Source organism: Mytilus edulis, chromosome 6 (genome assembly GCF_963676685.1).
Source record: "Mytilus edulis chromosome 6, xbMytEdul2.2, whole genome shotgun sequence".
Taxonomy (NCBI): Eukaryota; Metazoa; Mollusca; class Bivalvia; order Mytilida; family Mytilidae; genus Mytilus; species Mytilus edulis.
The window spans coordinates 8,785,824-8,807,369 of NC_092349.1; the positions used below are offsets into that span (position 1 = coordinate 8,785,824).

Sequence of the window (21,546 nt, forward strand, 5' to 3'; positions counted from 1 at the left end):
AAGAAAACATTGCAAGATCTTTATCTTATACATTCAAACAATGGTCAACAAATAAATTGCGAATTTTTGAATTTTTGTCCTATCAAATTTCTGACTTTTATTTCCTGTGACTTTCTTCCCGTTTACATGCGCGTAGCTACGTTTACGTCAAAACGACCGGGATTACACTTGAATTTTTAAAATAAAATTAATTGAAACGCGCGTCTGGCATATATACAAAATTTAGTCCTGGTATCTATGATGAGTTTATTTAAGGACAAAACGTATTTCTTTCTGCACTTTATAAGTTTTCGATCATTTTTCTGTTCTTTTTTGATAGACAGATAGGCGGACTCTTCTTTACGAATGTTACGCAATTAATTGTTTTACATGCTCAATTTATAAACCTTCATAGATTATCGTGAAATATTCCAGATCAAGAAAAAAATATCAAAAGAAAATTTTAGTTTATTTTTTAAATCCCTTTAACATGTTTAAATGAATGATAAATTGATTTACTTTTTGTGGGAAGAAATCCTAGGTATTCCAGATTTTTTTTATATTGCACCTCTTAGAAATATTTTTTGTTTTCTCTGAAACCAATAACCATTAGGTTTGCTTCCAGTTTAACACGATGAATAGGTTAACATATTACAAAATTTAACAAAAACAAACAAACCATTTAGATACAAAAGTATGTTGCTATCAATGATTTTTTACTGACAGGAAGCATATATTACGGTATCTTATTCTCGATAGCTGTCGGGGGCTTCGTCCCTTTCGAACCCACTACCAGCAGGTGCTTTAACATTGAGCGGTTGTCACCCCTCATATCCCTCGTCAAGTTTCGGGCGTACACGTAAAAATGACCCAGCTACCGTCTTAATTCTTGCTAAAACGTAGCTAATTCGGAAATTAAAAAAGAGAATTTTGTTTTTGATGTCAATAATGACAATTGTTTACTTGTTTTTGATATTTATTTTAAGAAAGTCTTCTTAGATCAACTGAAAAATGGATAAACACATGAATTCGTACTAACACGCTTCACCACATGTCCCCTATGACACCCCTGTTTAAAACTGATTTTCCTTCCTATGGTGTGTTGCTCATAATTTGATTAGAAACTAGTTGCGCATGCTCACAAAAAGAAATTGAGGTCTGCAACAGGATAATGAAAAGATAAATGTCGAACTGATAAGTTTCTGTTGTCGCATAAATTGATTATTGTTGCAATAAATTATAGAAATTTAAGTACTGAAGAACACAAGTTAAATATTTACCAATTGATATGTAAAATCTATATATTTCTCACAAAATCTAAAAGTTCTTAAAAAAATTGTATGGTCACATGGTTCCTTAAACACACGCGGTCTATACCACGTGACTCTTGCACAAAAACGAACAGACAATGGCGGATGCAAGTCGTAAGAAAACACTCTTTTTACCCTTAAATTATTGTTTTAGCTCAAGAAATGCTTTGTAAAGTCATCCCTGTGTCCCATATTTATGTTGTTAGACGATGATAGATATAATTGTATTGGGCGATACCAGTATTTAGCTCAAATCATGGTAAATTGCCGTAACAAGTCAACATTTCGCACAAAAATGCCGGCATCGCACCGGGCGTTAATGAAGCCAATTGAAACACAATGTTATGTTAAGACGCAGCACTTACAAATTAATTAACTTGCATTATGAAAAAGATGATGCATTGATGGACCTCAATCGAGATGTAAAACTAGAAAGCCGGTCTAAATGTATTATAAAATCAATTGAAAAGTTTTCTGAAATTAAAAAAAAATGTAAGGAAAAAAAACGAGCTGACATTAAGTCTTATAGTAGTCCGAGATTACTCTGACGTCCAACGGCTGTTTTGCTGGGGCCATGGGACGTCAGAGCTTGTCCCGTATCAAAAAGTGGATATTTGCCCACCCAAAATAAATGCGCAGCTTGTCACGTCTGGTGCCGACTGATGGCCTTGGAATTATATAAATCAGGCATCAATCTGTTCATTTTTCATTTATGTCTTCATTTATGTAAGTTTCACCTACCTGCCAACCTTTATTTTCTCATAATTATACAGTTTTCACAGTGACCCATTGATTTCCTCATTTTGCCTTTCATTTTCAAAGATTATCACATGACCACATGAAAACAGTGATGATTTATGCAAATGACCATAATGTAACACCTCGTTTATTTACGATGCAAGTTATCTAAATGTCCGAGAGCTTCCGACTGTAACATGGTCGGAACTAAATGCTTAATACCGATCTCCTGTAAAGGAGGTGAAGTATCATGGCTGGCTACTAAATGTTAAACATCTATTTCCTTTAAAGGAGGTTAAAAAATATAAATATTTGCATATTTTGAGTCTTGAGGCCACGAACTCTTAGTAACTTGATGTCCATTTAATATTAGTCTGGAATTATTCAACTAGAAAATCCTTGTTGGTGTGAGGTGTTTCAATATCTTTAATATCGCACTTCTGATGTTGAATTTCATTACCAGCATGGATGAAGGGGTTGAATAAAATAAAATAATAATGAATAAAGTCCAACTAGAACTAGTAATCGTGCTTATAAGTTATGGTTAAGTTAAGTTGAAGGTAATATTGTCCATATCTGACTATCAAAAGTCAGTCATTGGCTCAGTTTAAATTTAAAATTGTTTAAATTAATAACAAGCAAAAATGATGGGGCACTGTGATAAGTGTCCAAATTTGAAAATAAAGGGTGGCAGATAGACGATTCGAAACTTGCATAAATTAAGTGATAAATGAATATTCAATAATGAACAAATTGAGACCAGATTTATATGGATCCAATGCCCTCAGACAGCTCCAGAAGCTAGGAAGCAGTGCATGTATTTTGAACAGGGTAACATCAACTTTTTGAAATTGGACAAGCTCAGACATACCATGGCCCCAGCTTTGGATGTCAGAGAATAGGCTTGGTGACATCAAGAAATTTTGTAATGTTTAGTAACACATTTTTTTCACACCAAACCAAACAATGCTTTTTCAGTCATGAAATGAATAAACAAGTTCAGTTATATATAGAAATAAGGCATTCAGACCATTATATTCCTCTGAGAGTATACCATCATTTCGCAAAAAGAAATGTTACAATCACAGCATTAAAAAAGCTGAATTTGGGGTTCACAATCTTGCGTTGTTTTGATCGGTTGCCCACAGATTACACTGGGTCAGTGGGAGTATTACATGTAGATGGATCATATATGGACCATAATTTGCTATTGGGCTCCGTTTCCTATAACTATAGAAAAGTGATAAAATGTGAATTACTGTAAGAAAAGTTGTAACTACATCTAAAGATGCCATTATTTTTATCAACATACAAGTGTATGCTACTCTTCCCTAGAAAAAAAATTGAAATTAACAAATTTCAAAGATTATACGACCGTATTTGTGTGTCGTTTCTCGCGTTACTTTTCACGTCCGAAGTGCATAACGCTGACTAATTTATAGATAATCGTCACCGGCAAATTCGTAATTTTTGCATTAAAATAACAAAGAACATCGACCAATAAGAATAGTGAGAAGAAAATGCCGAGAACTATAAGTATTTCTGTAGCAGGTGTAAGAACACTGTCGTTATTTTGGTTTCCCATTTCGTAATGCACATTTTAGATGGTTTAATCTGCTTTGTTGTAAAAGAATTCTTTGCAACAATATGCAAATACGAACTCTCGCGAGATGTTCAAACAGGTAAATGATTTAAAAAATCAGAGATGATTTACATTCTTGTTTTGTTCTTCGTAATAATTAAGTTAGAAAATGACGTTATCGTTATGCGTTACATTTCACACGAAACAGAAGTCCATTTATTTATTAAAATTGTTTTTGTCGTTAAGTTCTAATCATTTCAGGTCATACGTGAAACATGTGACTAACATGTGATCACGCCCTTACAGCCGGATATACGAAATACTAGGTCTAAACATTGTATTTGTTTCCAACGGGATGTAAGCAAACATAATCTGTAGGCTTGTTTCGTCTTGTTTAAAAAAGGAAAATACAATTTTCAAAGAGATTGCGCTGGGGGTCTATTATTTTTCCTATGTGCATAATGTTACATACGATCTTGTGTGAAAATAAATGCCCAATGACTTGACAAAATCGATTTCAGATTTGACCAACGTTTTAACACACTTCGTTTCCCAATAACGATGTAAAGGGTCCTTGGAAAATTCAATCGAAATTACGTCTCTTATCATGGTGCCGATGTTCGTTGGATTGATTTAGCTTCAACAGTAAATATTACTGGATATTTTAGGTGAATAAAGATAATTTAATAAAAAATACATGTTAATGTACCGTTACACTTGGAATGTACAAAGTTGGTATCTTTGTCACAATTTTTAATTATTTTTTTTTATTCATGTTCTGCAAACACTTATCAGAAACGCAATAAACTTGTCAAAGGAAAAGTAAACTTTTACCATGCATGACTTGAAAGGAAGTACTTTATTGATTTTAGCCCACTAAAGTAGGTTAAAATGTGGAAACCATGTAGATGGTGTACAGGTCACAAATATCACATGGTGCCTATTTTAAAGATGCTAATTTCAAGTTAAAAGTTGTTTTCTTTACTGGATTTAAAGAATTTTACATTACCAATGATTTGGAATAAATTGTATATAACTGGAATTTCAAAACCAAATATAAATACATTTTTTTGGCTAAAACATCAAGATACAACGATTATGGTATCCTGTATCAATGAAGAAAATACGGAAATTCCTGAATAAATTGTACTAATTGTTTTCAAAACAAGCACATATTTAGGAGTTTTATAATACTGTTACATTTAAGATGGATTTTAAGAAAAAGTATACTGTTCAGATCATTTTAAGCAGATTTTGCAATAAAATAAAACTAAAAAAATGCTTACGGTTTCTTATGGTTTCCTGTCGCGTTTAAAAAAAAATTTAATTTAACATTGAAAATAGATTTTAAATATTACCATGAAGCAAGTAACACTAGTAATGGTGTTCATTTATGTTTTTTGAAATATATTGTGCAAAATAAAGAAAATAAAGATTGGTTTCCTGTTTTGTTTCCTGTCACGTAAACGGTTAATCAAAATGTATTAATTTTTTCTCGAAAAACTCAATTGTTCCATTAATACTATTCTAACATCAACACAACTCACAGAATAAAAGTTAAAGTTTTAGAACTTATAAAAAAGGATACAAAAAGAAACCAAAGGCTGAATATCAAATTATGGTCCATATGCTGAATGACCCTGGGTCAAGCATGGTCTTTCACAAAAAAAATGGAAAAAATCTAACTTCCACACTTTTAAAGTCTACAGAACAATGCCATACCAAGGAAGTTAACTAAGTTGAGAAAAAATGTTAATATTTAGGGTTATATGTTGCATTTGACATTGAAGATTTAAAAAAACATGTCTACATTTGGCTTGTAGTAAAGTGAAAGTTATGATTTTGTATTCATTTAAATATATGTATATATGTATTTATTTCTATTTGCAGAATATAATTATTCAGCTGGAGGGGCACCAAAGTAAGTTTTGCTTAAGATCAATTTCAATGTGTTTAGTATCCATTGCAATAGCAATTTTCTCTTTGAGAATTTGCAATGGCAACATTTGTTTCATTTTTATACTGATATGAAATGTTTTAGCCAATATCTTCACTTTATCTGTAATCAATTATCTTTACTTAATCTTTTCCTCCATAATGACGCCTTTTGACGCCACCCCCTTTACTCCATAATGACGCCTGTGTAGTACCTCAGTTGAAATTACTACAAAGTGTCTGCATCAGACTTTATAAAATTTGTATTGAAAATGAAAAGGATATTCATTATAATATCCTAATATCCGACTAAAATTTATTTGATGGAATATTTGTTTTTTGCAATGCATTAATACTTCAAAGCATATTTTCGATATTTTGTTAAAAATCCTAGGCGAATAAAGTATGCAAAAAAAAAAATTCAATGTAGAAAAGGGGTTTAGGGTGGTCACCAAATATTTAAAGATGGCTGTGTATAGGAACAAAACATCTATTCTGAATTGTGTATACAATCTTCTTGTCAAAAACATTTTACAGTAGTTAAGATTTTGTTTTGTTTTACAGCTACAACTATGGTAGTTACGGAGCAACAGCAGCTGACTCAACAGCTACATACCAACAGTATGGTCAGACACAACAACCACCAACACAACCGGTATGTAAATGTTTTGTGATTAGAAACATGGCCAGAGTTCTTGAAAAGTTGTAGTCCTAAAGAGTTGACCACCAATTTTCAAAGGACCAACACAATGTACAATAGAAATAATAGTGAGGACTACTAGGGGAAAAAAGATTTCAAGAACTCTGCATCATGGCAATGAACATCAGAAAAGACTGGTATTGCATAATTCTCAAATCTATTTTAGTCCAGTGATTATATTAAGACGAGCAAACTCAGCAAGGCCTACTTTGATTCGTCCAATTCGGGTTGACTCGAGATAAAATATCAGTGATTATGCACATGCCAGCAACCTTTCCGAATCGAAGTAAAAACTCTTCCATCGAGTTGACTATCACAAGAAAAGTTAATTATTTTTGTGTACTGAACCGGGGGTTCGGTTGTCATTCAATAAATTCAACAAACTCTACCTACCCGAGTTTGACGAATAGAAGTAGGCCCAAGCTTTAAATAAAAAATATTGCAAAAAAAAAACCACTTTAATTTTTAAAAATAATAGACTAATTGAACAGTTTTTCTGAAACTGGAAAAAGTCACAATTTCCAAACACGTGTTTTTTTTTAATTGTAGTGTTGCTCTTCCAATCATACATTGTACACTTCTAGACGTCCAAAAAGCTGCTGCATCAGAAAACCAATATTCAGACCTTTTTCTTATGTGTCAGAAAGTTCGAATAAAATTTTACTTGCATGGGGCATGTGACTGGTGACTAACAGTGGAAACTGTAACTTTATGACTTTATGACCCTTTTGTTGTACATTTCAGGCTGGCTACCAGCAGCCTGCAGGTTACACAGGTTATGATGCTAGTGCTTATGGACAGACAGCACAACCAGCAGCTACTCAGGCAGCCGGTTATGGACAGGCAGCTACTTACGGACAAACAACTGGTAAATATTCACCATCTTGGCTTGTGCTTGTCTCCTTTTAATTAGATTTTCACCGCTAGATCTGTTCTCTCTTTAAGGGTTGCAATATGTCTCCTTTTATTAATTGCTATAGCAACATTGTTTGCTTTCTGTGATAGTTTTTTGTGGTTAATATAGAACAAGCAACAAAAGTGTCTAAAAATTCATGAGTCAAATTGCAATCTTCATATAATTAACTTTATTAACATACAATACATTCCTATAAACTATCACTACCTTCTTTCCAAATCTTGATGCTTTTTTCTGTAACTACATGTATATTTCTGCTGTTTTTGCCTTCCAATTTTGTTGTATTTTTGCTTTTTTTAAAAACCTTAATATATAAAAAAAATGGTGAATTGTTTAAATTGGAAAATATTCTTTTTTGATTTCTGCACATTTGTTTTTAACTTACCTTTTGTACAGATCTAGTAACAGTCATATTACAAAACCAATTTTGTCTTCACACTAAAGTATTTGTTTTTTTGAAAATACATTTTCATAGGAAACTTGACATCCATTTCGTAAAGTTCTAGGTGACTGTTCTTATTTTCTTAAGCTCTTCCAATCTTACTAAACAAAAGTAAATTCACTGTTCAATATAATCTGAGCTTCTTAAATTTTAATTTTTGCATTAAACAAAATATATTAATAGCATAGATCAAAGTTCAATTTTCAAAATAATTGTGAATTTTATTTGCAACAAGGATATCTGACTTTGTTTGTTTCTTTAAACATAATATTGGTTATTTTTAGTGCTGAAGTTTTTTCTTTAATATATATATATTGTAGTAGAAATTGTATGACCACAAAGCTAGAACTGATATCCTATGAAATGTATTTTTGTAAGCATCTTATATAAAACTTTTCAGAAAGTCATCCTAACTTGTAGCTGAGGTAACCTACATGTACACAATAGGTAAACAACAATGTTAGAAATAAAAATGACTGGGTATTCATTAATGTTTTAGCTCAAGCATCACAAGGAGGTGGTCAGGCTTATGGAGTTGCAGGGTATGGACAACAACAGTATGCAACCACAGGTAATAAAGTGCTATAACGTGAAAAGCAGGAGTTAACTGACTGGTAAAAACCAAACATGGTGGACATGTAGTGTATGTTGTGTAAAACCAAACATGGTGGACATTGTATTGTATTGTGTGTTGTGTTTAGTAATTAAAGTTATACAAGAGTCGACATTATTTTGTTATCCCTGATCATTGAGATAGAAAATTGATAATTAGAAATCTTTCTATTGTGAATATGTGATATCCACATATACTCAATCTAGCCTCTTCCTTATTTTCAGGAGGAAATGATGTCTATTTTCATGGTCATATTAAAAACAACAAATGTCGAACCTTGCATAAAACAAATTTATTGTGCACTTGAATGTTTATAATATAATTGAGAAATAAAAAACGTTTGTTGACATGGACATTTGATATTGTGATTTTGTTATGTATGTATCTTGTACGTTGTAGATCAATCTGCATACGGAGTAACACAGCCACAAGATGGTGCTGCACAGTATGGTCAGCAAGGTAATAACATTGATAAATTGATACTTTACCAGGTATTTAAATCAGATATAAAATCTATTTCTTTGAACCAAGTATGGCTTAGTACTTTTATAGAATGAATTTCAACTAAAGGTAATAAATAATATATCTGAGAGCTGTGTAGTTATGTTTGTTATGTATTTTATATTGGAGACCACAATAATCTTGTATATATATGTCAACTACACAATTAAGTCAAATGTATTGTCGTTGCCCTAGTTCCTCTGGAGGAAGGTTAGTCACACTGTGAACCAAAGCTAAAATATCAAATCTTGTTTCAGGGTACCAACAAAATACCTCATCATATGGCTCTTCAGGAGGTTACGGTGGACAGGCTACCACTACCACTGGCTATGAACAACAGTCTGGTGGTTACGGGGGCCAGACTGGTGGCTACAGTGGTGGTAGTGGAGGAGGTGGCAGTGGTGGTGACTACGGGTCACAAGGAGGTGGTAGCTCTTACGGCAGTGGGGGAGGATCAGGTGGATACGGGGGTTCTGGTGGATCCTACGGAAGTGGTGGGGGAGGAGGGGGTTACGGTGGAGGCAGAGGTAGGTCTTGTCATTATACAGATCATTCTTGGTAGACAACAAAATTACAGCTTCCATCTTACAAGTAGCTGCAAATAAATATTTTTTTCTCAGAAAAATCCACTTTGATCAATAATGAGACTGAATATATAAAATCTTTAAAAAATAACTCGTTTAATGAAGATTTAGGTAAAATAATTAAGAATCTTCCATCTGGCATATAAAATTGGCTGAAATATTAAAACATGTTAATAGTTTCAAATAATCTCTGTTCTGTTATTGATTATCATTGTTTTGAACCACTATCTTTCACAAATTTTGTTCTTTTTGTAACACTTTTTTGTGTTGACAAGCGTGAGATGAGATTTATGTTTTGGACTTATTTTTACAGGAAGAGGAGGCGGTGGAGGTGGTGGCCGAGATGGAGGAGGAGGAGGAGGATACGGAGGTGGAGGGTAGGTTTCTTATATTATTATTAAGATCAACAACAACAAAACTATTCGGGGGAAAATACAAAATTCTTAAGAGTCCTATGAGCTTGATGAGGTATGCAGTACAGCTACTATTGGTTTTAAACAATAGAAAAATAAGGAGTAGAATGTTACTAATATGTAACTTGCATTAAAAAAAATATTAGTAGAATACTTTCCACACTTGTGTGATTATTGGTTGAAGAATTGGTTACTATAGCGATAGTTATATTATTAAGTTAGGGGTGAACAATCCATACATTTATAAAGGTAATTCCTTTATATGGTAACTTAGTTTAAAAAGCCACCCTGGGTAATAGTATCTGATAGTGATAATTGGTTGAATTGTTAGAAACATAGCAAGTACAAATTAGAATTCGGGTATAAAATTATTATTTACAAAGGTTGTTCTGTGATACATCTTGAAACATCACAAGGGTTAAATTATCAGGTTATTGCACACATACACATATATATGTATAAAATAATTTATAAACATGCTATAACTCTGCCATTTCCTAAGATTTTTTCAACAGGTTTACCATAGAAGGTTGTATAAACGGTGTACTTTGTTGCAAAATGCATAGAATGTAGGGGGTATCAAATTAGTATTGTGAATGAAATTAGAAGGACTCGCTGGAGCTAACAAGTAACAAAACTTTATTCTGATCATTGTCCTGGTGTTCAGGTTTTTTTTTTATAACTCGATGTTCTATTCGTACTCAAAATATTATAATATGCATCAATTTACTAAATAAAAAAACTATGGGTTTATTTTCAGAGGAAATAACCAATGTTTATAGAAGAAAAAGATTTAGTTGACTCTGGAATTTTGTAAATGTATAATTTTTATTGAAAAGCAGCAGTCACTGAAAAAGATTACATGTTCTCTCTTAAAACCCACTTTAAATTTTTTCATTTTCTTTCCAATTTTATTGGTAGTTTTATGTCTGAACCCTTAATGAATTCTTGAATTTCTAAATCAGTCAATTACGGGTCAATCAGCTATCCTCTGTAAAATCAAAGTCAAAGCCGGTTTCATAAATGAAATTCTTAAAAACCACCCTTTAAAGCAGAAATAAACATATTCTGCAAGATCTTGAAAAACATGAGATTGTCTCTTTAATTGGTACAAATGTATAAAGCTGAGATTAAATGTTATATATTTATACAAAGGTTATTAAGAGGTGTAGTTAGCATTTCCAGCGAGTCCGTTCAGGTGTAAAAATAATAAAAAATTCCAGGTTATATAAAAGTGGCTCTGGTACATACGAATTAAATAAAACTACAAAGTGTCAGTTTGATAATAGTGTTGGTGGTAATATTGGTGTTATTTAAAGTCTTTTAATTTGGGGAATTCCATTTAAACTGACTCCTACCAAAACATTTGGAAATTAGGAGCAATAGATTAAGAAAATTGAAAAGAGGGTTTTTACTATGAAAGTGACCCTGAAATTAGGAGGCCACTTAAATTTTAAACTTTCAAACTTTTAATATACAATTGAATTGTTTAACATGTTTAAAATAATCCACAGCACTTGTTGGGTTAATCTCCATTGTAAAACAGTATTTGTGGAATTGGTTTTTCTTGAGGTACAATTTTATTTTATTGGGTACATTATGTAGGCATGTTTCTTTTTTATGCATGCAGATATTCTTTTGAATAGAATATTAAAAGAATAGAATATCGTCTTGTGAATAAAGGGTCATTTAGGAAGATGCCAAACTAAGCCTCTCATTAATGCTTTTGGAAAATGTGCAGGGACACACAAATCAGATAAAAACTAACAGTAACAGGGTTTTTGTCAGGTTTGAAGATAGATGAAATCAGGGAGAAAGTCATTTATTTTGTTTATGTTGGTAAAATCATCGATTAACCTTTTGATTGTTTCTTTTGTAAGTCTTAAAGAATCCATCCATAACGGAAAAGTTTTATTTTCTTTTGAATTGATAAATTATTTTTTTCATCATTTTTTTCATCATTTTTTTCATCATTTGTAAACTAAATTGGGTTAAAATGAAAAGAGATTACATATCTAAGAATTGAAGGTTTAACTATTGTGCAGGTTTTTTTTTTTAAAGGTTTCACACCTTGATCATTAGATAAGTTGGAGAATGAGTTGAAAGAAAAAGACTCGAGATATAAAGTCTTAGGGCTATTCCAGAAAAAAAATGTATGGGGGGGGTTGGAAGGCAGTTTTTGTCAGCACCCGCCACCCAGACAATTGTAATTGAGAATTATAGTGTGAAAAGTTGCTCTGATACCAATCACCCATGTATTATTAATATAATGTGCCTTCCAACCCCCCCATACATTTTTTTCTGGAATAGCCCTTAGTTGATAGCATATGTGTATAAATCATTGGAGAATCATGACAGTTATCTGAAAAATACTAATGGTGGTTACGTAAAATATACAATCTTTTATGTTAAGTACAACATAAAAGAGTTCGTTAAATATTATAAAAGTAATAAATTATACCATAATACAATATTTCCCCTATACCAGAGCCACTGAAAAGGGTATGAACAAGCATATTATTTTAAAGTGTATGGAGGTTAATTATTTTAGATAAACATGAAAATGAAGTTGACACAAATAATAAAAAGGTCATATTTTGAGAAATAATAAAAAAGTCATATTTGGACTAAAAATAGAATAGTCATATTTGGAGTCTGAAAATAGATAGGTTGGGAGTGTTTTGCAACAGTCTACATTTAGTATTTAGCATCAAAACCAAAAGAAGACCTTGTTTGGATCTACAAGGATATGGCAGTATCATCTGTCCACATCTTGTGGGCGTGATCGATACTGACCCCATCAATATATTTCAGTGGTAGTCGTGGAGGGTACAGCAGAGGTTTTGGTGGTGGTAAGTTCAAAGGTCAAGCTTTTGTCACTGACCATTATTCCAAGTTTTCTCTTAGTGTTGCAATTACATGCAACTATCTTAAAAGAAATGGATGCTGCATTTGCATTGCTTCATCTGTTTACTTGATAATTAATGTAGTTTTGTTGGATATGTTAATATTTATTGGGCAGGGGAAGTAACTGAGTGAATACACTGGTTAAATAGAAAGTATTCATCTTTATCTAATTGAGAAATAAAAATTGAGTAAAATTTTCTGATTTCATTTTAAAAAAGCTAACTAAGTTTATTCACTCTATATTTTATACATAGTGTATTTATGTTGTTTAATCTTAATTTTGTGAAAGAGAGATTTATGTACCAACATTCAAAACTTTGAAAGATTTCACTGCCATAAAAAGGAACAAACCACTTTTATATTATAAATTGAAATAAACTGCTTATGGCTATGTTAAATTATACAAATTTGAATTTTGGTACTATAAATGATGGATGAAGAAGTAGAGTAATGAAGGTTGGAAGATGGAATATAAAGCTTCTTGTGTCAAAACAACGTTGGAAAATTCTGGAGTAATGTGGACCTGCCTGCTACAATTTAAAGTGATTCTAGACATTAAAGTACTAGAGGAATCAAGTGATGAAAATCATCAATAGATTGGAATAGACAACAGAAGTTTATTCAGAGGAGGATAAAGTGATGACTGACATTTAAACAATTACAGATACAAAATGTGATGAACTGACTACAATAATGTACATTCTATAACTGGAGAACAATTTAAGATTATATGAAAGATGATTAGCATTCCTTTGAATTTAGTGGAATATTAATCATGAGTACAAATTAGAAGTACTGGTATAATGAGGTCTTGAAGTGATAATTATCACAAAGCTATGCAAAAAATAGGAATAGAAAAGATAGTGCAAGTTATTATTGATGAATCATGATAAAAATATATGAATCAGGGAAAATTGATGTGTTGATAATGTTCTTGTCAAAAGGTTGATGTAGACAAGTGCAGTTATAAAATAATATGGGATATAGATATCAAGATTGAAGTTGTTAAGACAAATGTTACCACTAAGAAAAATCAAAGTGTGGCCTGTTGAAGCCAGTAGAAATTTAGAAATATCACTTACAGAGCGCAACATTGAAACAAATATCAGCTCTGTGAAAATAAGATGGGCGTCTATATATGATATAAAGTGTTGTCAATGTAAATGTAGATATAAAAGGACTATATCAGTTGGTGATACCATCGACTGTCATAAAACACATAGTTCTTACTCGAGAAGTGTCATGGGAAAAAAATAAGAAATGATAAAATATGGTATGAGTAATATGTGTCAGGAAATATTAAATCTCTCCGCAATCTATGGTACAATCTGGATATATATGTCGGCCCTACAATATGAACAGGGAAAATGTGTATGAGGTTAAACCTGGTATTAATTAAACATAAACCGATAGGAAAATGGCAGATTTAATAATAAATGGTCAAAACTCCATCCTTAAACAGGTTTGATATATAAACGAGCGAACAGGTTTGATATAACTTTGAATGAAATAAATCCACATAAAAAAGTGTGGAAGATGGTTAAGTATTGGTGTGACCGTTGAGTACTAATGTGTTCTTAATTTATTGCCTCCTGTTGTACAATGAAATCCATATAAAAACATGTGTATTATCTATATATTATTATAATTAAGTTAACATGAAAAAGTACTTAATTTTGTTATTCTATTTTACCTTGCTTTCTGATTGAAAAAAATCATTAGTTTTACAATATAAGGGTCAGACTTTTCATCTGACAAATTAATTGGAATTACATTAAGTTGCTATATATATATAAGTACTTTTTTTACATAACAATGAACATACCAAAATTAAACTTCTTTTTCAATTAAAGACTAGCTGTAAAAAATGCAATTACTGATCCATTATTATACTAATACTGTGGATTCTTTTATTTTCGTGGGTACCAATTCTCATGGTTAAAACGACCCTACAAGTTTGTGGATATTTTATTTCTTTGTTTTCAGAAGGTTAATAACAAACCTACAGAGAATTGTTAATTATTGAACATTTAATTTCCTGGTTCACCTCTACCCGGGAAATCTACGAAAATTGGCATCCAATGAATAATAAAGAACCCACAGTACTCACCAATTTTTATGTTACAAATTATATATATTAATAAACTGTTTTTATTTGACAAAACTGTGATGGTGTAGAAACTCAGTGCTAGTATAGTATGGATCATTAATAGATAACTTCCGTGTTTATAGAATTTACTTAACTAATGAGACTTGTAGAGGGTTGTTAAGATATGTGGATACCCTGTAACTCACCTTCATAGTGTAAAACTAATCTGGTATTCCCCTGATAATTAGTTCTGATTTCATATTGTTCAATGAAAATAAAACCAGTATTAGATTGGGTATTTTTTGTACCAACAAATTCTATTTGTTACTTTAAGTATTGTCTTCAAATTTCTTAACCTTGAAATATTAAACATTTCTAGTGAGTTACAGGGATTCAGCCTCTTGTAATGTTTCTATATTAAAATCATACATTTATACCATGTTTTCACTAAACTTTTAAAAAGACCTCCAAGTTGACGACCAGTTGCTACATATACATACATAAAACATTTTTGTTGAGTTATGTATCTTGTACATGAAAGGTTGTTATGTATAATAGTAACGATAATTCCAGATAGAACTTTTGTGTTATCACTTATTGAATGTGGTCAATATTTTTGGTAGACTTTATTTGGTATGTTCAATCTTGCTAACAAATGTATGTACAAAATCAATCTGATAAAAATACAGGCCATGTGTCCAGGCTTTGCTTTCAAGAATCTGACGAGGCTTAATTGTACAGTGTGTTTAACAGACCTTTCCCGATTCTCAGTTATGTTAAAATGGCCAACACATTTAAAAATGTTGATGTAGGAGTATTGGTTGTCTGCTGTTGCAATAATAAGAACAAAAAATGAAAATAGTGTTGTCAGGTTCTTGTTATCAAAGCTTGGACACAGGATTTGTATTACAATCATATTGGTACCAATTACCAATCTTAATATGCAAGACACACTTGAAAACACACTTGTTAGTTTCAATTTAGAAATATTTTTTTTTTTAATTATTTATATCAGAATTCCAAAATAAGTCTTTATGGAAAAGTTTTACTTATATGTTAAAGAGGAAGAAAAAAGTACTTGTGAATATTGCATATTGATATTGGTTTTAATGAAGTTGATTCTAAAATGCTAATCAAATCCTACCTGTTTTTCAGGAGACAGAGGTGGAGATAGAGGAGGTTAGTATATATATAAATATATATCGTACTGTAATGTTTCACATGTTTAAAAAGAAGTCTGTAACAGATTTTGATTGTGCAAAAAGGTAAAAAGTAATATATCCATCAAATTTTCTCTTGGTTGATTTATTGGACACCTGCTTCTTGTTTGCCAATACTTTTAATTGCAAGTGTAAGTTTGCTTCTTAGGCCATATTAAACAGAATGTCTGTTTCACATCCCCGGGTCTACCCTTTGCAAACAGACCAGGAATATAATTTTTTGCCCTGGGCGCTTATTTTTGACCCGGTCAAATTTTGGCCTAGCTTTATTTGCTATTTACGCTGATTTTCAAATGCTTATTGGAAATGTTTCGCTTCTCTTTACTACATCAGCTGATAGAAAAACAACTTAACATACTAATAATTTACATTCCAGGTGCTGGTGAAATGACAGAAATGATAGATACTATCTTTGTTACTGGATTGAATGAAGCCATCACTGAAGATGCTCTTGTAAACCATTTTGGAAGTATTGGTGTCATCAAGGTACATATATATATATATATACTGCTTTTGAATATACATGTATATAATAAAAAGTACATAAAGATTTAAAAAGTTTTCACCGAACTTTAACCTATGAATACAAAATTACATAGGCACTGACCACAAATCATTGAGACACCAAAAAAACAACGTCAAATCAATACATCTTTCCCCTGCCAAATATTGAAGTTCTGATATCCTAGTATCTTGAAAAAAAGAAAAACAGCACAGGAAAAAAAATATATTTAGTCCAAATTCTGTTGATTTTACACATTCTACTTGTATCAAAAAGAGATCATTTATGAAAATGTCATTTTATATTCATCAGGAACCATGTGAGTGTTGAATGTTCTAATACATCCATACATTTCTATGATTCATAACAACATAAGTTTCAAGTTGTATGGTACTTTGTATGTAACTATAAAAATTTATAATCTACTGATGTTGTTTTTTTTGGTAGATGGACAAAAGAACTGGTAAACCAAAGGTATGGATCTACAAAGATAAAATGTCTGGTAAACCAAAAGGAGAGGCAACCATCACATATGATGATTCTGCTACAGCACAGGCAGCTATCAACTGGTTCAATGGTAGGTTTCTTTATAAGAATGATCCCTTATATCTTCTGATGGCACTAGAAAAACAATCTCACTGAATAGCAAAGATGTTAAGCAGATCTTTGACTTGAGAATATGGAAAAGGATTTAAAGAACGATTGTTATTGACAGTCAAGAAATTAATCCTTGATAGATGAGAGGCACTCTAATTAAATATGGGTTGTTGCATTTTGAAAACTCTTGCGAGTTTATAAGAATATACATGAAAAAAATTAGGCATCCTCTGAGTTAATTCTGAAACAGTCTCTGTAGAAGGTTAGGAAGGGACTTACAAAATATACCCTGTCAACTAACATACTTTAAAATTGAGCTATGTTGCATACATCAAATGGACACAAGCCATGATAAAAAAAAGAATTCAGTTTGGTTTCTAACCTCACATTCATTTCAAAGGATTAAATAAGCGACTGGTTATGCCAAAAAAAATGTCTTGCTAAAAAGTATTTTTATTTGATCACAAAACCAATTATTAGCCTTTTCCAGAATCATATTTTGAAATGAATATTGTTCTTTTATAGAAAAAGATTTTGATGGTGGTATTATCAAGGTTGAGATAGCTAGAAGAGTACAGAAGAGCTTTGATACCAGAGGGGGAGGCCGAGGAGGTGGAGGAAGAGGTAGGAACATTTAAAATCAATAAAAGCACCGGAAGTTGTTCCCGCCCAAATATTTTATGCTGGATGTTCAGTAAAAAAAGTCCTGGAATCAAAGGAAGAAATAGTTTCTTATATTTCCTTCTGAAAATTCATCATTAAGGGTTGCTGAAATCTGCAATGAAACATGTATGAGAAGTCTATACAAAGTAAAAACTGGCAACTTTTATAATTTCTGAAAACTTAGTTAAGGGACATTAAATGAAAAGCATAAGGGGTAAATTGACTGACAAAGAAAGGATTTTTAGATCAAATTATACATGTTAGGGCAGATTGTAGTTTCAAAAGAAAATAAGGTCATACCAAAATTTTAGTGTCAAAGAACTAGCCTTACAGGCTGATCATATAAGATGAACCCTATTTTTTTTTGCTTTCGAGAGTTGAGGGCAAGCAAGTGATACTTTATTTTAACTTGATTTTAGGGATTTTACATTTTAAATCATTTTCTCGTGATTCTAAGTCCTGTTATGAAATATTAAGTATAATTAGAACTCATTAATCCCTTGTGGTAATTCATGTAGATAAACCCAATTTTTTCTTTCGAGAGTTGAGGCAAGCAAGTGATTATTTGTTTTAACATGATTTTAGTCACTTCTAGTGGCAGTTACGTCCTGTTATTATTGCGTATAATTAGACCTCATGCTAGACATATGTGCATTTACAGGAGGTGGTGGCCGAGGAGGAGGCGGAGGATATGGAGGAGGAAGAGGTAAGGGTAAAGTATGACAGAAATATTGTCATTTGTTTACAGGTGTTAAAGTGATCAAAACATGTGCCTAGGGTCAAACTAATGGTTTGGGATACTTATTCTTCTGTGGATTGAAGACAAATTGTATTGTAGTGAATATTGATTTGGTGGTTTTGCTGATTTGAAGAAAAATTATACTTCTCTGATACTTTAGATTCAAGGATTTTGTTTATACTGAAAAATCCACAAAAAATTGTATCTAAAGAAAAATGATTAATCCTCAATTTCTACATTTGATTGTTTTATAGGATTATTTGGAAGTTGCCTTACCCAGAGACAATATATTATAGGATTTTAACTTGATTACATGACATTTGCGATAATTTCATACTGTTAGATTCCTCTGATTGAATGGTGGTTATTTGTTCTACAAGTTGCATACAGGTTTTATGAAACACAGTTTTCTATATATGCTTTAACCAAAAGTTGCTTTACAAATATGAATGGTCATGTTAAAACCTTTGATTTGTTTATATTTTAGGTGGTGGTGGTGGTGGTAGTGACCGAGGAGGTGGCGGCAGTGGTGGACCTTCCAGAGATGGTGACTGGACATGTCCCAACGGGTAAGATGTTATTTATTTTTATGTCGTCCCACTGACTATCATTCTGCTCTGCTCTTAATAAAATTGTATATCACGGCTTTGTGAAATCAAAAATGTTGACCTGGACATGTCAGCGATGTTGAATAGATTGAACTGGTTTGCTGGTGAAGAAAACAAAAAACATATTGTTTCTATCATGCAAAATACACAAATAAGATACGATTATCTGGTTATCTGCATATTGATATTGTATATAATAGCTGCTCGACCCAATATAAAACCTTTTTGAACTTGGTCACTGCACTCACTCAACAAGTAGCTTCATTTTGTGACACACAGCTGGTATTTTACTAAATCAATACGCAAACAACCTGATAATTTGTACATGCAGGAGCAGCTGTGGTCCATAAAATGCATAATGTCAGTTTATTTAAAAACAAGAAATTGTTTCCGGCAGAGAATTTTGGTGATTACATAACCAAATCTATATTGTTGGAAGTATAAGTTGACATATTCATTTACTTATAATGATGTCAAAAGCCAAACTGGAAAATTTTATGCACAAATTGTTTCATTGAAATTAAAACTTGTTCAGTTACAAAGGCATGAAAATGAAATAATATTGAAATAATTTTGTGAAATTTTTCAGTGATTGTGGTAACAACAATTTTGCCTGGAGAGACAGTTGTAACCGATGTAACACAGCCAGACCAGAAGGAATGGGAGGTGGAGATGGTGGTAGTCGGGGACGGGGTAGAGGAGGGTTCGGTGGTGGTAGAGGGGGAGATAGAGGACGAGGAAGAGGTGGATTTGGTGGTGATAGAGGTGGCCGTGGAGGATTCGGTGGTGGCAGAGGGGGTGGTGGATATGGAGGAGATAGAGGTGGACGTGGTGGTGGAGGCAGAGGAGGCGGTGGATTTGGAGGAGGAAGAGACCGTGGAGGTGGACGAGACAGGTTAGACATTAATTTAGGCTTCAACTGCTCTATACTGGTATAGAAATGAATAATTAAAGCACATGTACAAATTTATGTATTTTGATTTGAATATTAATATGCATGAAACTATTTTCTGGTTTGGTGTTATAGCATGAAAAAAGTGGGATATAAAATCTTGGAGCACACACAGAAATTTGACATTATTTAAATTTTGGAAGATTTATAAAACAAAAATTGTCAAGAAATAATTACGAATAATAAAATTAGTATGCAGCTCAAATGTATAAAGCATATTCAAATTGCTATTAGGCCAAAAAAAAAATATGTCTGTTTCCTGTTTCCTGATCGACCCTGACTCAAACCCCCCGACCCTAGATCTTTTTATTCAAACCTGGAAAAAAATTGTTTCCGGTCCAATCCAGATCTGTATCTTACTATGCCCAAACAATCAAAATGGCTGCTCCCAGCACAAATGTGCTACAATTAAGGTTTAAAAAATGTTGGCACTGGGAGGATTATTCAATTGAAGCAAGGATTTGTATGTACAAATCCTTGATTAAAGCTTCTTTAAAGGGATTAAATCATTTTGGGGTACAGGACCCTAACCAAACATGACATTTAACCGACTGCAAATCTGACAGGGAGTGCAAAAAAAAAACAAAAAAAATTTAAATCCCGACCTACCGACGACCCTGATTTATTTGCCTTGGCAGCAGGAAACCGACATATTTTTTTTTGTGGCCTTAACCGGGGAAAATATACACAACAAATACTTTATTATTGGTTATAAATATAAAATGCTTGTATACCCTGAATAGCTTGAATTTACTGATAAAATATTTTTATTTTTCAGACCTGGTGGTGATAGAGGTGACAGAAGACCAAAGCCATACTAAATAGTTAGACATTGACTTAAACATGACTTTTATTGTTGTCCACATTTTATCTCTTTTACTATGTTTTTTTTTTATCATCATGAAGATTTGCCAGCCATTGTCATTAAAACATCATTCAGTTATACTAAAGATATCATGAGTAAAACTTTTATATTGTATACTTGTTGAATGTTCTTTGTTCTACTAACACTTATGGGTGTCAGAAATGAAGAACTTGAAGGGTTTGGATTAAACATACTAGAAGACGTGCGAGTTAACACCAAATAGACAGCAACCCTAACTAGAAAGGCCTCTTCAAGGTTTATTGTGCTACTCATCACATATGTCAAAATTTGAAACCAACATTAGACATCTCATACAAATGATTACCGAAATTTAAATTTTTAATGTCTAACCCCTTGCAAAGCATTGGTTATAATCGGACTGATAGATCTGCAATAGGTTGATTTATGTTGACATGAAGAACTGATTTAGCGATACCCACTAGAACAGATGATGTTCTCATGTATTCTGTTTTCCAAAGGAAGTACTAATATATATGAAAATGAAACGGTTTACATTGATAAATTGACATAATTCATTAAGGGTTTTCCTCCATGTCAGTGGGACATATTTCCATCCTGTTGTTTAATCATGTGAACAAGATGTGTTTCATATATACATGTATATAAATGCCAAGAAGAAGATTAGAAATGTATTAAAGCTTTTGTATATATATTTGCCATCTTTTTTTTT

General features: G+C 32.2%; 1 protein-coding gene across 4 annotated transcripts; it reads left to right on the top strand.

The window, feature by feature from the left end:
- The first annotated feature begins 1,310 nt into the window (after positions 1–1,310).
- On the top strand, positions 1,311–20,967 carry LOC139527056 (RNA-binding protein cabeza-like). Of its 4 annotated transcripts, XM_071322310.1 has the most exons (17): positions 1,311–1,403; positions 5,500–5,530; positions 6,109–6,199; positions 6,989–7,112; positions 8,102–8,173; positions 8,615–8,674; positions 8,974–9,243; positions 9,614–9,677; positions 12,528–12,565; positions 15,865–15,888; positions 16,306–16,415; positions 16,879–17,008; positions 17,554–17,652; positions 18,353–18,397; positions 18,918–18,999; positions 19,628–19,933; positions 20,769–20,967. In XM_071322310.1, the coding sequence occupies exons 1-17, from the start codon at positions 1,388–1,390 to the stop codon at positions 20,809–20,811; spliced, it is 1,605 nt and encodes a 534-aa protein (XP_071178411.1). In that variant the 5' UTR covers positions 1,311–1,387; the 3' UTR covers positions 20,812–20,967. The 4 variants fall into 4 exon arrangements, with proteins under 4 accessions (XP_071178411.1, XP_071178413.1, XP_071178414.1 ...); XM_071322312.1 differs by lacking the exon at positions 18,353–18,397; XM_071322313.1 differs by lacking the exon at positions 8,102–8,173.
- Positions 20,968–21,546: the final 579 nt, after the last annotated feature.